Source organism: Pseudoliparis swirei, chromosome 10 (genome assembly GCF_029220125.1).
Source record: "Pseudoliparis swirei isolate HS2019 ecotype Mariana Trench chromosome 10, NWPU_hadal_v1, whole genome shotgun sequence".
NCBI lineage: Eukaryota > Metazoa > Chordata > Actinopteri > Perciformes > Liparidae > Pseudoliparis > Pseudoliparis swirei.
The window spans coordinates 3053418-3068234 of record NC_079397.1 but is presented as its reverse complement, the minus strand read 5'-3'; the positions used below and the strand labels follow the sequence as shown (position 1 = coordinate 3068234).

The 14817-nt window shown below is 45.4% G+C and overlaps 3 protein-coding genes across 3 annotated transcripts in view; 2 read left to right on the top strand and 1 right to left on the bottom strand.

Moving 5' to 3' along the window:
* Positions 1-1288: 1288 nt before the first annotated feature.
* LOC130200564 (arg8-vasotocin receptor-like) lies at positions 1289-4618 on the top strand. The gene is made up of 2 exons (XM_056424957.1): positions 1289-2240; positions 3586-4618. Exons 1-2 carry the CDS (start codon positions 1289-1291, stop codon positions 3858-3860), a joined length of 1227 nt encoding a protein of 408 aa, XP_056280932.1. The 3' UTR covers positions 3861-4618.
* A 3083-nt stretch (positions 4619-7701) lies between these two features.
* On the bottom strand, positions 7702-12257 carry cwf19l1 (CWF19 like cell cycle control factor 1). The gene is made up of 12 exons (XM_056425446.1): positions 12173-12257; positions 11849-11950; positions 11558-11772; positions 10886-11001; positions 10261-10345; positions 9994-10125; positions 9673-9847; positions 9502-9581; positions 9150-9359; positions 8505-8624; positions 8338-8435; positions 7702-8233 (listed from the first exon to the last, which is right to left on the bottom strand). The coding sequence occupies exons 1-12, from the start codon at positions 12255-12257 to the stop codon at positions 8089-8091; spliced, it is 1563 nt and encodes a 520-aa protein (XP_056281421.1). The 3' UTR covers positions 7702-8088.
* The window catches only part of dmtf1 (cyclin D binding myb-like transcription factor 1), a 23906-nt gene continuing 21344 nt past the window's right edge, over positions 12256-14817 (top strand). The window contains exons 1-11 of the mRNA XM_056425445.1: positions 12256-12335; positions 12479-12544; positions 12611-12643; positions 12754-12852; positions 12952-13083; positions 13227-13322; positions 13367-13466; positions 13566-13609; positions 13720-13917; positions 14006-14038; positions 14193-14288. Of these exons, the coding sequence (XP_056281420.1) occupies positions 12256-12335; positions 12479-12544; positions 12611-12643; positions 12754-12852; positions 12952-13083; positions 13227-13322; positions 13367-13466; positions 13566-13609; positions 13720-13917; positions 14006-14038; positions 14193-14288 (977 nt within the window). The remainder of the gene's footprint in view (positions 12336-12478; positions 12545-12610; positions 12644-12753; positions 12853-12951; positions 13084-13226; positions 13323-13366; positions 13467-13565; positions 13610-13719; positions 13918-14005; positions 14039-14192; positions 14289-14817) is intronic.

Sequence of the window (14817 nt, the reverse complement as noted above, 5' to 3'; positions counted from 1 at the left end):
AAGGGACTAAGTGGCCTTAGAGAGAATGCAGCTTATACACAGGAAGCATAGACTTCTATACAACCAGAGGAGTCGCCCCCTGGTGGTCAGGAGAGAGAATGCAGCTTTAACACATGAAGCATAGACTTCTATACAACCAGAGGAGTCGCCCCCTGGTGGTCAGGAGAGAGAATGCAGCTTTTACACATGAAGCATAGACTTCTATACAACCAGAGTAGACGCCCCCTGGTGGTCAGGAGAGAGAGTATGTGTGTGTGTGTGTGTGTAATATTGTGGTGTGTGTGTTTTGAGAGTGTGTAAGTGTGTGTGGAAGTGTGGTGGTATGTGTGTTGTAAAGGACAGAGAGTGTGTATGCGCGCGTGTCTGTGTGAGTGTGTGAACGTTTGGATCAGGCGCGTCTCTAGGATTTGGATACATCCGGGGCTTAGCCAGTGCGAGCGTTGTCGACGGGGGGGGGGGGTGCTAGTGAGTTTTTCGAGTGAGAGTGTGCTCACCTGTGTGCGCGGATGTGTCAGCGCGTATCACGGCAGAGCGATGCGCGTTATGGGAGCGGCGGCGCTGGGCTTAGCCCAGAAAAGTGAAGCAGCGAAATGTGTAGACATAGAAACACTCTCAGACAGCAGCTTGCTGTTACGTGCGCCTGCTGCCAGTCTGACTCCGCTGCTTTGGGTGAATGACGTCACGTGCGACCTGGAGGTGTTAACCACTTGTGTACCAAATCTTTTTTTTTTTTGGTTGAAAACATTCGGGGCTAATAAAAACCCCGGGTTTTTTAGCCTAGGGACGCCACTGGTTTGGATGTGTGTGTGTTTTGAGAGTTTGCAGTGTGTGTGATTGTGGCACGTGTGTTTTGAGAGAGAGAGAAAGAGAGTGTGTGTGTGTGTCTGCATATGTGTGTGTGTTTGTTTCTGCATGTGTGTGTCTGTATATGTGTGTCAACAACTCTCCTTTGCGCGAGTATACCCACTTTTCCAGGGACCACTACACCACTGCTGTATATATGTGTGCGTGTGTGTGTTTCTGCATGTATGTGTGTGTGTGTGTTCGCAGCCTTTAAGAGGCTGGTCCTCGGCGCGGCGGCTCGGACTCGGACCAGGAGTCTCTTGGCGGACACGAGCGGAACAATAACTGGATTTCTATGGTTCTCTCGTCTCGGACCCCGGACCGCTTCACTCTCACGGATCAATGCGCCGTCCGGTGACCGCGCCGGACACCTTGGAGTGACCTTGGAGTGAGACGAGGAGGCGGGCAGCCAGAGCCCCGCGCGCCCCGGAGGAGCCGCCCCGCCATGCTCTTCCCCTCGGAGAGCTCCCGCAACACCACGGCGGGGAACTGCAGCGACGGGTTCAACCTGACGCGGCGGCCCGACGCGGCCGCCGGAAACGACACCGGGGGGCCGGACCCGTTCGGGCGCAACGAGGAGGTCGCCAAGCTGGAGATCACCGTGCTGAGCCTCGCGTTCGTCGCCGCGGTGGCGGGCAACGCGAGCGTGCTGCTGGCCATGCACCGCACGCGGCGGAAACCGTCGCGCGTGCACCTGTTCATGAAGCACCTGAGCCTCGCGGACCTGGTGGTGGCCTTCTTCCAGGTGCTGCCGCAGCTCTGCTGGGAGGTCACGTTCCGGTTCTCCGGGCCGGACCCCCTGTGCCGCGTCGTGAAGCACCTCCAGGTGCTGGGCATGTTCGCCTCCACCTACATGATGGTGATGATGACCCTGGACCGCTACATCGCCATCTGCCACCCGCTGCAGACGCTCCAGCAGCCGACGCAGCGCGCGCACATCATGATCGGGTCCACGTGGGCGTGCAGCCTGGTGCTCAGCCTCCCGCAGTACTTGATCTTCTCCCTGAGCGAGGTGCACCCGGGCTCCGAGGTCTACGACTGCTGGGGCCACTTCGCGGAGCCGTGGGGGCTGCGCGCGTACATCACCTGGATGACGGCGGGTATCTTCCTCGTGCCCGTGGCCGTGCTCGTGTTCTGCTACGGACTCATCTGCCGCACCATCTGGAGGAACCTCAAGTACAAGACCCGGAGGAAGACCACCGTGGGCTCGGTGGCGGAGTCCACCAAGACCGGGGTCCTGGGCCGCGGCTCCGTGAGCAGCGTGGGCACCATCTCCCGTGCCAAATTACGCACGGTGAAGATGACGTTCGTGATCGTGCTGGCCTACGTGGTGTGCTGGGCGCCGTTCTTCACCGTGCAGATGTGGTCCGTGTGGGACGAGAGCTTCTCCTGGGCCGGTGAGTCCTCCAGACCGGGTCCAGATTATTGCGCGCCAGCCACAAGCGAAAAATTTCATATTATTGATCAAAATATGTATTTTTAAAACTAGCAAATACCTTATTCTGGATAAATTGACAATTTTTTAAATGATTTTTTTTTTTTATTGAGGATAACAATTTTATTATTAAAACATGTGTAATCCATAACTAAGGTAAAATAAATGATTGTTATAAAATAATACTAAAATCAATATAATTTAAAGTTCCTTGAAACTATTCTCACTTTTTAGACGGTTAAATAGAAAATTTATAATAATAATAATAATAATAATAATAAATAAATAAACCTGATTATTTAGGAGAAATAAATGAAAAATTCTAACTTAAGGAACAGTGTGTTGCATTCAGGTGACAGTTGTATTCTAATATTATATTATAACATATAATGCTTCATATCCAGCTGTTCTCATACTTCAAAGCCCTATGAACATTAATGCACGGTATGAACAAGGAAGTATGAAGACCACCATCTGGAGTCCTCTGAACCCAAAACTGAGGTGTTTGCTGTGAAGACCTTTATATTGAAATTTACAATGCTGGACTTAAATATGGAAAAGGCACGAGACGTGTCTAACCAGGACTAAGTGAGTCTAACCAGGACTAAGTGAGCTTAACCAGGACTAAGTGAGTCTAACCAGGACTAAGTGAGCTTAACCAGGACTAAGTGAGTCTAACCAGGACTAAGTGAGCTTAACCAGGACTAAGTGAGCTTAACCAGGACGTGTTGTTGACGTGTCGATGGCCTGTTTTTGCCGTGTTGTTGACGGGTTGTTGACGTGTTGTTGACGTATTGTCGGCGTGTTGTTGCCGTGTTGTTGCCATGTCGTTGACGTGTTGTTGACGTGTCATTGACGTGTCGTTGACGTGTTGTTGGCGTGTTGTTGACGTGTCGTAGACGTGTTTTTGACGTGTTGTTGACGTGTTTTTGACGTGTTGTTGACGTGTTTTTGACGTGTTGTTGACGTGTCGATGGCCTGTTTTTGCCGTGTTGTTGACGTGTTGTTGACGTATTGTCGGCGTGTTGTCAGCGTGTTGTTGCCGTGTTGTTGCCGTGTCGTTGACGTGTCGTTGACGTGTCGTTGGCGTGTCGTTGCCGTGTCGTTGCCGTGTCGTTGACGTGTCGTCGACGTGTTGTTGCCGTGTTGTTGCAGTGTCGTCGACGTGTCGTCGACGTGTCGTCGGCGTGTCGTCGACGTGTCGTCGGCGTGTCGTCGACGTGTCGTCGACGTGTCGTCGACGTGTCGTCGACGTGTCGTTGACGTGTTGTTGGCGTGCTGTTGACGTGTCGTGCGTTTCCCTGCAGACTCTGAGAACGCGGCGGTGACGCTCGCCGCCCTGCTGGCCAGCCTGAACAGCTGCTGCAACCCGTGGATCTACATGGTGTTCAGCGGCCACCTGATGGCCGGCCTGCCGTGCCGCCGGCCCCCGAGGGCCCGCTGCGGCCCGCAGGACTCGGACAGCAGCCTCCGCCGGACCACGCTGCTGTCCCGCCTGCAGGGCTCGCGCCTCTCCGACCCGTCCAGAGACCTGGACCCGGCGGGCCGGAACAACGCAGTGCAGGTCCAGACCGTGTCCTGAGTTCCTGGACCTGGTCCACGTGGGTCTGGGTTTCATTTAGTTTCTGTTTAAGGACAAGAGAAAACACGAGCAGCTGGTTTCAGGGTTCTGCCTCAAGTTCTGGAGAGAACAGCTGGACCTGGTCTGGTCTGGTTCAGCTGGACCTGGTCTGGTTCAGGTCTGTTCTGGTCTGTTACGGTCTGGTTCAGTTGGAACTCGTCTGTTTTACAACAACAAAAGGTACTCAGGCTGCAGTGAATGTGTATTTATTTCATGATATTAAACAATTTGTTACAATCTTGTTTATTGATTATTGATCATTTTCTCTACAAAATGTCTGAAAATCGTGAGCGTTTGTGTTTGAAGCTGAACGTTGAGGTGTCATGTTTCACAATAACGCAGATCAAAGTGTCGTCTTGTTTTTGTGGCTTTAACTTTAACTTTAGACGTTAATGTTGCGATAGAAAAATAATGTAAAGTTCACTTTAACTCTTCTTGTTTCCGTTTGAACGTCACAAACTTTAATAAAACTTTATTATTACTGTTGAGAAGAATAAGAATATTTAGTCCGTTTATTCACATTGTTTATTATCATTTTCATCCCTATTTAAAGGAGTGAAAGATAACGCATGTAATGTTGGATATTTAACAATTAGTTTAATATAAATAACATTAAATGTGAGAAAGCACATCAACAGCTGCTTTACATTGGAGTCTATGGGAAGAGAAGTATTGTTGTTGTAAAGATGTAATGTATTCTATACATTGTTGATACATGAATAAATATATATATACTGTATATTTATATATATATATCGCTACACGTAAAGAAAAATAAATGTTATTTCTTGTATCCTCACGTGACTGTTTTCTGTTTGCATGTTCAGAAACGAATTAAAGAATGAATTACCTCATCAGTTATTAAATACATTTTCATATAAATTGATGCAGAACTTTGACATTTTATTTACCTTTGCAGCTCATATGTGGAACAAGTTAAACAGCCGATCCAGTGCCTCACAGTCCAGATGTTCTCCCTCTTTTTGCTCCATTTTTGGTCTCCACCGCCTCCCTGACTGGTTTATAGACCAAAAGGACTGGTTTATAGGCCAAAAGGACTGGTTTATAGGCCAAAAGGACTGGTTTATAGACCAAAAGGACTGGTTTATAGGCCAAAAGGACTGGTTTATAGACCAAAAGGACTGGTTTATAGGCCAAAAGGACTGGTTTATAGACCAAAAGGACTGGTTTATAGGCCAAAAGGACTGGTTTATAGACCAAAAGGAATGGTTTATAGACCAAAAGGACTGGTTTATAGACCAAAAGGAATGGTTTATTGAACCAACACTCGCTCATATCAAAGCTTTCCACAGGTCCTGGTCTCCTGGTGTTTTTTTGGTTCCCTCAGAGAATATGTGTTATTGTTTTGTATATTTTGAGGAGGTGAGCTGCAGTCAGCGGCTCCTGGAGGTCGATCCCTCTGAAGTTCTTTGAACCCAAACCCTGGAGGAGTAAACAGGTCACAATCAACAGACTCCAGCTTCCTGTCTGGTCGGAGGAATTCAAATGCACACTCGATCAATCACGTCTTCTTATCAGATCGCTGCATGCAGGAGATTGAGGGAAAAGGAAGTGATCCGTTAAAGGAAAGGAAGTGAGGGTTTAAAGCTGGAGGGCGGAGCCTCATCCGGTTCAGGAGGATTTAAGTGGTTCCTCCATCTTTCTCCATCACCGCAACTCCTTTCCTTCATTTAGCCTCCGTCTGTCCGCACACGCACACGCACGCACACACACACACACACACACACACACACACACACACACACACACACACACACACACACACACACACACACACACACACACACACACACACACACACACACACACACACACACACACACACATTCAAGGTTGAAGATGAAGATGTCCAGTGTCATTATACTGCAATACGTTTTAAATTCTATTAGATAAAAGAGATAATGAAAATATAAACTATGTATGTTTATATATATATATATGATCATATATTAGTATGTTTATTTATTTATATAAATAAATAAATTAAGGAAAATATGGACACATATATCATTATATATATATATATATTTATAAATATAAATAATCATATCCAAATATATAAAAAATATATGTATAAATAAATATAGTTATATAAATACAAATATATATATATCTAGATATATATATCTAAAAATATATGGATAAATATATTATTATATACATATATACTGTTTATATATGTATATATAAACATATCCAATTATATAAATATATAAATAAATAGAGTTGTGCAAATATATATAACTATGCATATGTATGTACTGTATCTATCTATCTCTCTCTCTCTATATATATATATATATATATACAGGACTGTCTCAGAAAATTAGAATATTGTGATAAAGTTCTTTATTTTCTGTAATGCAATTCAAAAAACAAAAATGTCATGCATTCTGGATTCATTACAAATCAACTGAAATATTGCAAGCCTTTTATTCTTTTAATATTGCTGATTATGGCTTACAGCTTAAGAAAACTCAAATATCCTATCTCTAAATATTAGAATATCATGAAAAAGTATACTAGTAGGGTATTAAACAAATCACTTGAATCGTCTAATTAACTCGAAACACCTGGAAACACATTTTCAAATGTTTGATTTTGTTTTGCTGTTATAAATCTTTTTTTTAACTTGGTCTGAGGAAATATTCAAATTTTATGAGATAGGATTTTAGAGTTTTCTTAAGCTGTAAGCCATAATCAGCAATATTAAAAGAATAAAAGGCTTGCAATATTTCAGTTGATTTGTAATGAATCCAGAATGCATGACATTTTTGTTTTTTTAATTGCATTACAGAAAATAAAGAACTTTATCACAATATTCTAATTTTCTGAGACAGTCCTGTATATACATCCCCATAAATACATTCGTCAAAGTATTTTCCCACATTAATGTAATTAAATGTTTTTTTCTGTTGCACACGTCCTCAGAGATCATGGACCTCAAGGACTTCATGGAGCAGACGGAAAATGAAGAACATGTGATTGGACTTAAAGGGATCAATCAATACATTGAGTCAGCTGCCATTGGCTCCGCCCCCCCAGAGACCGTCCAATGGATGAGCGGAGTTAGCTGGAGGTGATAATACATGATGCAACTAGTGATCTGGAGGTGATGGAATGAGTGTGTAGGTGTATAAGTGCACGGACATTACGGAGCAGATATGAAGAACAATATATAGGTGGAAGAAGTACATCTTCTACGTAGTAAAAGTACACATCCTAGTGTATAAATACTGTTCCGAGTTATTCATGCATTCAAAACTTCTCCACAGTGAAATGTCTACAGAAAAACTAAATGTGTTTTTGTGTATTTACATTTTCACAGGCGCAATATTGTTTTGTGTTTGATGTGTAAAGTACAGATGATGACATAAGGCTGAGGCATGTTGACAGCAGCGCCCCCCAGTGGTTCACCCAGCACACTGCAGCTGGGTCATATATTGAGTTTTCTCTGTATTGGCCATTGACTGTGGAAGAAGTACTCAGATATAATTAAATATACCACTGAACGTATATAAGAGTATTATCGGCAGTGTTTGACTAATATATCTGATTTATATTACAACTGCTTCAATGTAAATTGTATATTTTAATGCCTTTATATCCAGCATTTTTTATATTATTTATATATATCTATAAATGATATATTATCGATATATATACAATAAATATATATATATATATATTTAAAAAATATATAAAATGTATATAATATATTTATATTATATATATTCTGAATTCTGAACCACATGGTAATAATAAATAATATAAAACGACAAACCCAAAATAAGAGTTTAATTGTAGAATTTTTACAAAATACAAACTTATTGTGTTGATCTGCATGATAATCAGCCAATCATAGCACAGTAGTACCAGGCAGTACTAGCCAATCATAGCACAGAGGGGCGGGACTAGACAGAACACCCATGGAGTAGAAAATAATAAGGCGTTAAAAAAAAGAAGCTGCGACTGGTTAGCTTAGCTTAGCATAAAGAAGGTAAGCAGGACAGATGCAGGCTAGCCACCCCCACCCGCTTCCAGTCATTATGCTAAGCTACGCTAACCGGCTGCAGCTGCACATTCAACGTACAGAAAGGAGAGCGGCGTCGACCTTCACAATATAAAAAGGAGGAGATTCTGTAGACAGTGTGTGTGTGTGTGTGTGTTAGTCTTCCCAGGCGAAGTCGAAGGGCTGGAAGTCGTCTCTCAGCTGTTTGCAGCTCCCCTCTTCTTCCTCTCGGCTCTGTTTACACTCCCTCCAGTCGGCTCGGCTCGGGATGTTCAGCAGCGGCTCGCTGGCCAGAACCTCCCTACACACACACACACACACACACACACAACACACACAACACACACTTATTCAGCTTCTATCTTAAATTAGATGAGGTGTTTTTATCTTGACGGACAGTTTTACCTCCCGAACTGCAGAGGGAAGTGTTTCTGGATGCGGTAGTAGAGCTTCTCCCCCGAGTCCAGCTCCACGTAGAAGTACGGTGTCCCAGGAGGAGCAATCTGAACCACAGCGTGAAAAACATTCCAGACACCCAGGACTCAAGAGTGTGTGTGTGTGTGTGTGCACACCTGTTTGAGGTCAGTGTGTTCAGGGATCTCCATCATCTCCATCTGTTGCTCCTGAGCCTGGACCATGAACGCCTCTTTGATGTCCTCCGTGGTGCAGCGGTCCAGCGGCACCGGGACGACCTGACCGGGGGTGGACAAATTAATAGAAACACCTGCCTATGCAATACATTCAAACAAACTATAAGCTCAAAATATTATTATGAACTAAACTAAAGTATATATCACTAAATATGTATCACTAAAAATTAAACAATATATAAATACGAGATAATTATTAATAAATATGTATCAATACAAATAATATATATATGTATGAATAAAATATTAAAGAAATATATAAATATCAATAAATATATATGTATCAATACAAATAAATATATCTACAAATAAATATATATGTATCAATAAAAATAAAAATTTATCAATAAAAATAAATATATATAAAAACAAAATATATATATGTATCCAAAAAAAAAAGTATAAAAAAAAAAAAAGAGTATCAATAAAAATAAATGAATATAAAAATAAATATATATAAAAACAAAATATATATATGTATCAATAAAAAATAAATATATAATTCTAAAATATATCTATATATATATAAATAAATGAAACATATATATCTAAATATAGGTCTTCTACCTGCAGCTGCAGGTGCTGGCTCCGGTAGTTCCTCTCGAACAGAACGCAGCGCTCTCCTTTGCTCTTGTAGAAGCTCTTCAGGGCCGACTTGTACTTCTCCATCTCCAGCAGCACCTCGTCGCTGAGCTCCACCACCGACTGGAAGTGGCCGATGGGGAGGATCAGCATGTGCAGCGGCGTCAGGCTGCCTTTGGCCATGGCCAGGTAACACTGCAGGGCAGAGACAAGCGGAATAAGAATCAACAATGGAGGAACATCTAAAGAGGCGGAGCTTAGGGCTCAGAGGCCTTTTTGAAGAGCAGGTCCAAGTGGACATGGGTGAACATTTGATGATAATGATGTTGTTCCTCACATGCGTCCCAATGCTGATGACGAGGTGTTTCTCCACCTGAGGACTGGCCAGGCAGAACCAGCAGGGACCGGTCGGCTGAGCTGCATAACAACAACAACAACAACAAATAGGAGGTTGAGTTGATGACGTGGACTTCAGGGGATGTTTTTTATTAAATCTGCCTCGACTCACGGGGCCGGCGGGGCTGTTTGTTTTGCCACTCTTCTCCGCCACGCCCCTCTCCTCCGTCACGCTGCTGATGCTCTCGTCCTCGTCCGTCCTCGTCCGAGTGTCTCTTCCTGCCGCGGCCTCTGAACCCCCCCGCCCCCCCCTTCTGACTCAGGTCGAAGAAGAACTGACCGGCCGGCTGCGGACGACAGGAAGAAGATAAAAGCCTTCAGTCTTCTTTTAGGAGCTTTATTTTGAAAGGGTCGAATAAACCTAAAAGAAACCTTTAGGAGATTCTCTCTCACTCCCTCCCTCCCTCCTTTAAGGTCTCACACACACACACACCTCCTGGGGGGCGTTGAAGCTCGTCTTCTTGTCCTTGCGTCGGTACGGGTTCTCCGTGACGTCCTGCGGCTGCTTCACCAGCTCCGACAGCTCCATCAGCTTCATGGGGACGATGTTGAAGGCGTAGAGATACTGCAGCAGACAGACAGACAGACAGACAGACAGACAAACAGGCAGACAGGCAGACAGGCAGACAGCTCAGGACCTGATGGTGACACTAACACTTATGTGTGTGTACGTGTGTGTGCGTGTGTGTGTCACACGCACCTTCTTCTTGGCCGGGTTGTCGACGGCTGCCAGGGCGATGAAGCGACTGACGTGCTGAGCGTTTTCCTGGAGAATCACATGGTTCCTGAAATCGGAGAACAGTGTTATAATAAAAGTGTTATAACATATGGGTTATAACACATGTGTGTTACAAGTTATAACATACGTGTTATAACAGACGTTTAATAACAGACGTTATAACAGACGTGTTATAACAGACGCTCGACTGAGCAGATTAGCTCAATATTATGACACAAATTCCCAGAATATTTTTATATGGAGTGTTTTTTTCCATGTACCTGAAAAGAAATACTGAAATTTACAAGAATATATTTTAAAGAAGAACAAAAAAATCAAAAAAATCAAAATTAAGGATTTACCAAATACAAATTATGATTTTTTTTAACGAAAAACAATTTCACAGGTAATTAATTCTTCACGAAAGAAATGATGAAAAAAGAACCTTCTATAATCATAAAATCACTCATCACATCAAACCTCACTTTCTATCTCAGATCATTATTCTCTCATGAATCTTCATTCTTAGATGCTAACTTGACCTGAAAACAGGAATGTTAGGCAGAAAGACCTCTGTGAATACAGCCCCCCCCCCACCCTCGTCTACCTGTAGGGGACTCGTTCGTAGTGAGCGCCCTCTAGAGCTGCAAAGTGGTAGCGCGGCTTCAGGTGGTCGGCGAGGTCGGCGACGGAGTCGCTGCCACAGAACTTTGTGTTCACTTCCTGTGGTGCGAGAAAACAGACGAGCATCTCATTAAAACAGACGAGCATCTCATTAAAATAGACTTTTGTGGATCTTTGATTTCAACGACTTCGGCTTCACGAAAACCTCCCCCTGGGGATGAAATAAGTAAAATATAATTTGTAAATTTTAAAATCTGATTTTGTCCCGTCAAATACTCAAATAATATATTTTATACATTACATATAAATATATGTGTTTATTATATAATATGAGACATTGTTCACACATCTCATGTATTAAAGTTATACAAATAGTGATTATAACCACAGTGAAGATAAATAGTGTATTGATAAATAAATATAGAAAAGATAAATAATTATATATTTAAATATGATAGAAATCTAAGAAGGAAATAAGTAGAATTGTTTTAAATTAATTATATTTAAATAGAAGAAAAAACAGGAAATAATTTTTTTAAAAATCAAAATAAATTAAGAAAAAATATCTAAAAAATAAAAGCTAGTATCTTGCTGAATGTCGAGGTCGTAACACCGAGGATTATTTAGTTAAAGCTGAAGTCTAAGCTGCGGTTACCGGCGGGTTCCCGTACTGCCACACCCCGCGCGGCCACTGGGACGTCAGCAGCACGTCGACGCCTCTGAAATTGGAGCCGCCGCTCAGCGGGGCGACGAGCGCCGCCAGGTCTTTGGGCGTGAAGCAGTGAGCCGGCGCCGGCTCCTGCAGCGCCTCCCGCCCGCTGACGTAGGCGATCTGAAGCCCCGACACGCCGGTGAACACGCCGCGCCGACCTGCCAATCACACGGAGGCGTTCCACGGACCGTCGCAGACCAGAAACCCCCCCGTCCCAAAGTGCTTCGGTCGTACCCAGATACGTGATGTTGTCGGCCAGCTCGCAGCCGTCGGCGCTCGGGAAACTCTTCACCGTCTTCTGGGTCGCCGCTCCGAGGATGTAGGTGTGGACGGGAGCTGAGGAGCCAATCAGAGAGGAGGAGGCAGAACGAGTCAGCCGCGTTTCACGCTCACCGTCAAGAACAATAAAGCTTTCTGAAGATATACAATATCTGACAGGTGGTTGATTATGTTTAAGATGTTCTCCAGACGTTCCTCAGGTGTTTCCTAGACATTCCCCGGGTGTTCCGCAGACATGTCCCAGGTGTTCCCTAGACATTCCCCGGGTGTTCCGCAGACGTTCCCCAGACGTTCCCATGATGTTCCCCAGGTGTTCCTCAGACGTTCCCATGATGTTCCCCAGGTGTTCCTCAGACGTTCCCATGACGTTCCCCAGACGTTCCCATGATGTTCCCCAGGTGTTCCTCAGGCGTTCCCATGATGTTCCCATGATGTTCCCAAGGTGTTCCCCAGACGTTCCCATGATGTTCCCATGATGTTCCCTAGGTGTTCCCATTATGTTCCCCAGGTGTTCCCCAGACGTTCCCATGATGTTCCCTAGGTGTTCCCCAGACGTTCCCATGACATTCCCATGATGTTCCCCAGGTGTTCCTCAGACGTTCCCATGATGTTCCCCAGACGTTCCCATGATGTTCCCCAGATGTTCCCCAGGTGTTCCCCAGACGTTCCCATGATGTTCCCCAGATGTTCCCCATGTGTTCCCATGATGTTCCCCAGGTGTTCCCCAGGCGTTCCCATGATGTTCCCCAGGTGTTCCTCAGACGTTCCCATGATGTTCCCCAGACGTTCCCATGATGTTCCCCAGACGTTCCCATGATGTTCCCCAGATGTTCCCCAGGTGTTCCCATGATGTTCCCCAGGCGTTCCCATGATGTTCCCCAGGTGTTCCTCAGGCGTTCCCATGATGTTCCCCAGGTGTTCCCCAGGTGTTCCCCAGACGTTCCCATGATGTTCCCCAGGTTTTCCCATGATGTTCCCCAGGTGTTCCCATGATGTTCCCTAGGTGTTCCTCAGGCGTTCCCATGATGTTCCCATGATGTTCCCCAGGTGTTCCTCAGGTGTTCCCATGATGTTCCCCAGGTGTTCCCCAGACGTTCCCATGATGTTCCCCAGGTGTTCCTCAGGCGTTCCCATGATGTTCCCATGATGTTCCCCAGGTGTTCCTCAGGTGTTCCCATGATGTTCCCCAGGTGTTCCCCAGACGTTCCCATGATGTTCCCCAGACATTCCCATGATGTTCCCCAGGTGTTCCCATGATGTTCCCTAGGTGTTCCTCAGGCGTTCCCTAGGTGTTCCCCAGACATTCCCATAATGTTCCCATGATGTTCCCTAGGTGTTCCCATGATGTTCCCCAGGTGTTCCCCAGGCGTTCCCATGATGTTCCCCAGGTGTTCCTCAGGCATTCCCATGATGTTCCCATGTTCCCCAGGTGTTCCTCAGGTGTTCCCATGATGTTCCCATGATGTTCCCCAGGTGTTCCCCGGACGTTCCCATGATGTTCCCCAGGTGTTCCAATGATGTTTCCCATGATGTTCCCCAGGTGTTCCCCAGACGTTCCCATGATGTTCCCCAGGTGTTCCCATGATGTTCCCTAGGTGTTCCTCAGGCGTTCCCATGATGTTCCCATGATGTTCCCTAGGTGTTCCCCAGACGTTCCCATGATGTTCCCTAGGTGTTCCTCAGACGTTCCCATGATGTTCCCCAGGTGTTCCCCAGGTGTTCCCCAGACGTTCCCATGATGTTCCCCAGGCGTTCCCATGATGTTCCCCAGATGTTCCCATGATGTTCCCCAGACGTTCCCCATGTGTTCCCATGATGTTCCCCAGGTGTTCCCATGATGTTCCCCAGGTGTTCCTCAGAAGTTCCCATGATGTTCCCATGATGTTCCCCAGGTGTTCCTCAGACGTTCCCATGATGTTCCCCAGGTGTTCCCATGATGTTCCCCAGGTGTTCCCCAGGCGTTCCCATGATGTTCCCATGATGTTCCCCAGGTGTTCCCCAGGCGTTCCCATGATGTTCCCCAGGTGTTCCCCAGGCGTTCCCATGATGTTCCCCAGGTGTTCCCCAGGCGTTCCCATGATGTTCCCCAGGTGTTCCCATGATGTTCCCCAGGTGTTCCCCGGGCGTTCCCATGATGTTCCCCAGGTGTTCCCCAGGTGTTCCCATGATGTTCCCCAGGTGTTCCTCAGGCATTCCCATGATATTCCCCAGGTGTTCCCCAGGCGTTCCCATGATGTTCCCCAGGTGTTCCCATGATGTTCCCATGATGTTCCCCAGGTGTTCCCATGATGTTCCCCAGGCGTTCCCATGATGTTCCCCAGGTGTTCCCCAGGCGTTCCCATGTTCCCCAGGTGTTCCCCAGGCGTTCCCCAGGCGTTCCCATGATGTTCCCCAGGTGTTCCCATGATGTTCCCATGATGTTCCCCAGGCGTTCCCATGATGTTCCCATGATGTTCCCCAGGTGTTCCCAGTAAAGAATCTTGGCGTTATCTTTGATCGGGACTTGTCCTTTAACTCCCACGTAAAGCAAATCTCAAGGACTGCATTCTTTCATCTACGTAATATTTCAAAAATCAGGCACATCTTGTCTCAAAAAGATGCAGAAAAATTGGTTCACACGTTCGTTACTTCGAGACTGGATTACTGCAACTCCTTATTATCAGGCTGCTCTAATAAATCTCTTAGGTCCCTCCAGTTGATCCAGAATGCTGCAGCTCGTGTTCTCACTAAAACTAAGAAAGGAGATCACATCACTCCTGCACTAGCTGCTCTGCACTGGCTCCCAGTAAAATCAAGAATCACTTTTAAAATTCTTCTCTTAACCTACAAAGCCTTGATTGGTGATGCTCCATCATATCTTAAGGAGCTTGTCGTACCATATTGCCCCACTAGAGAGCTACGCTCACTAAATGCGGGACTACTTG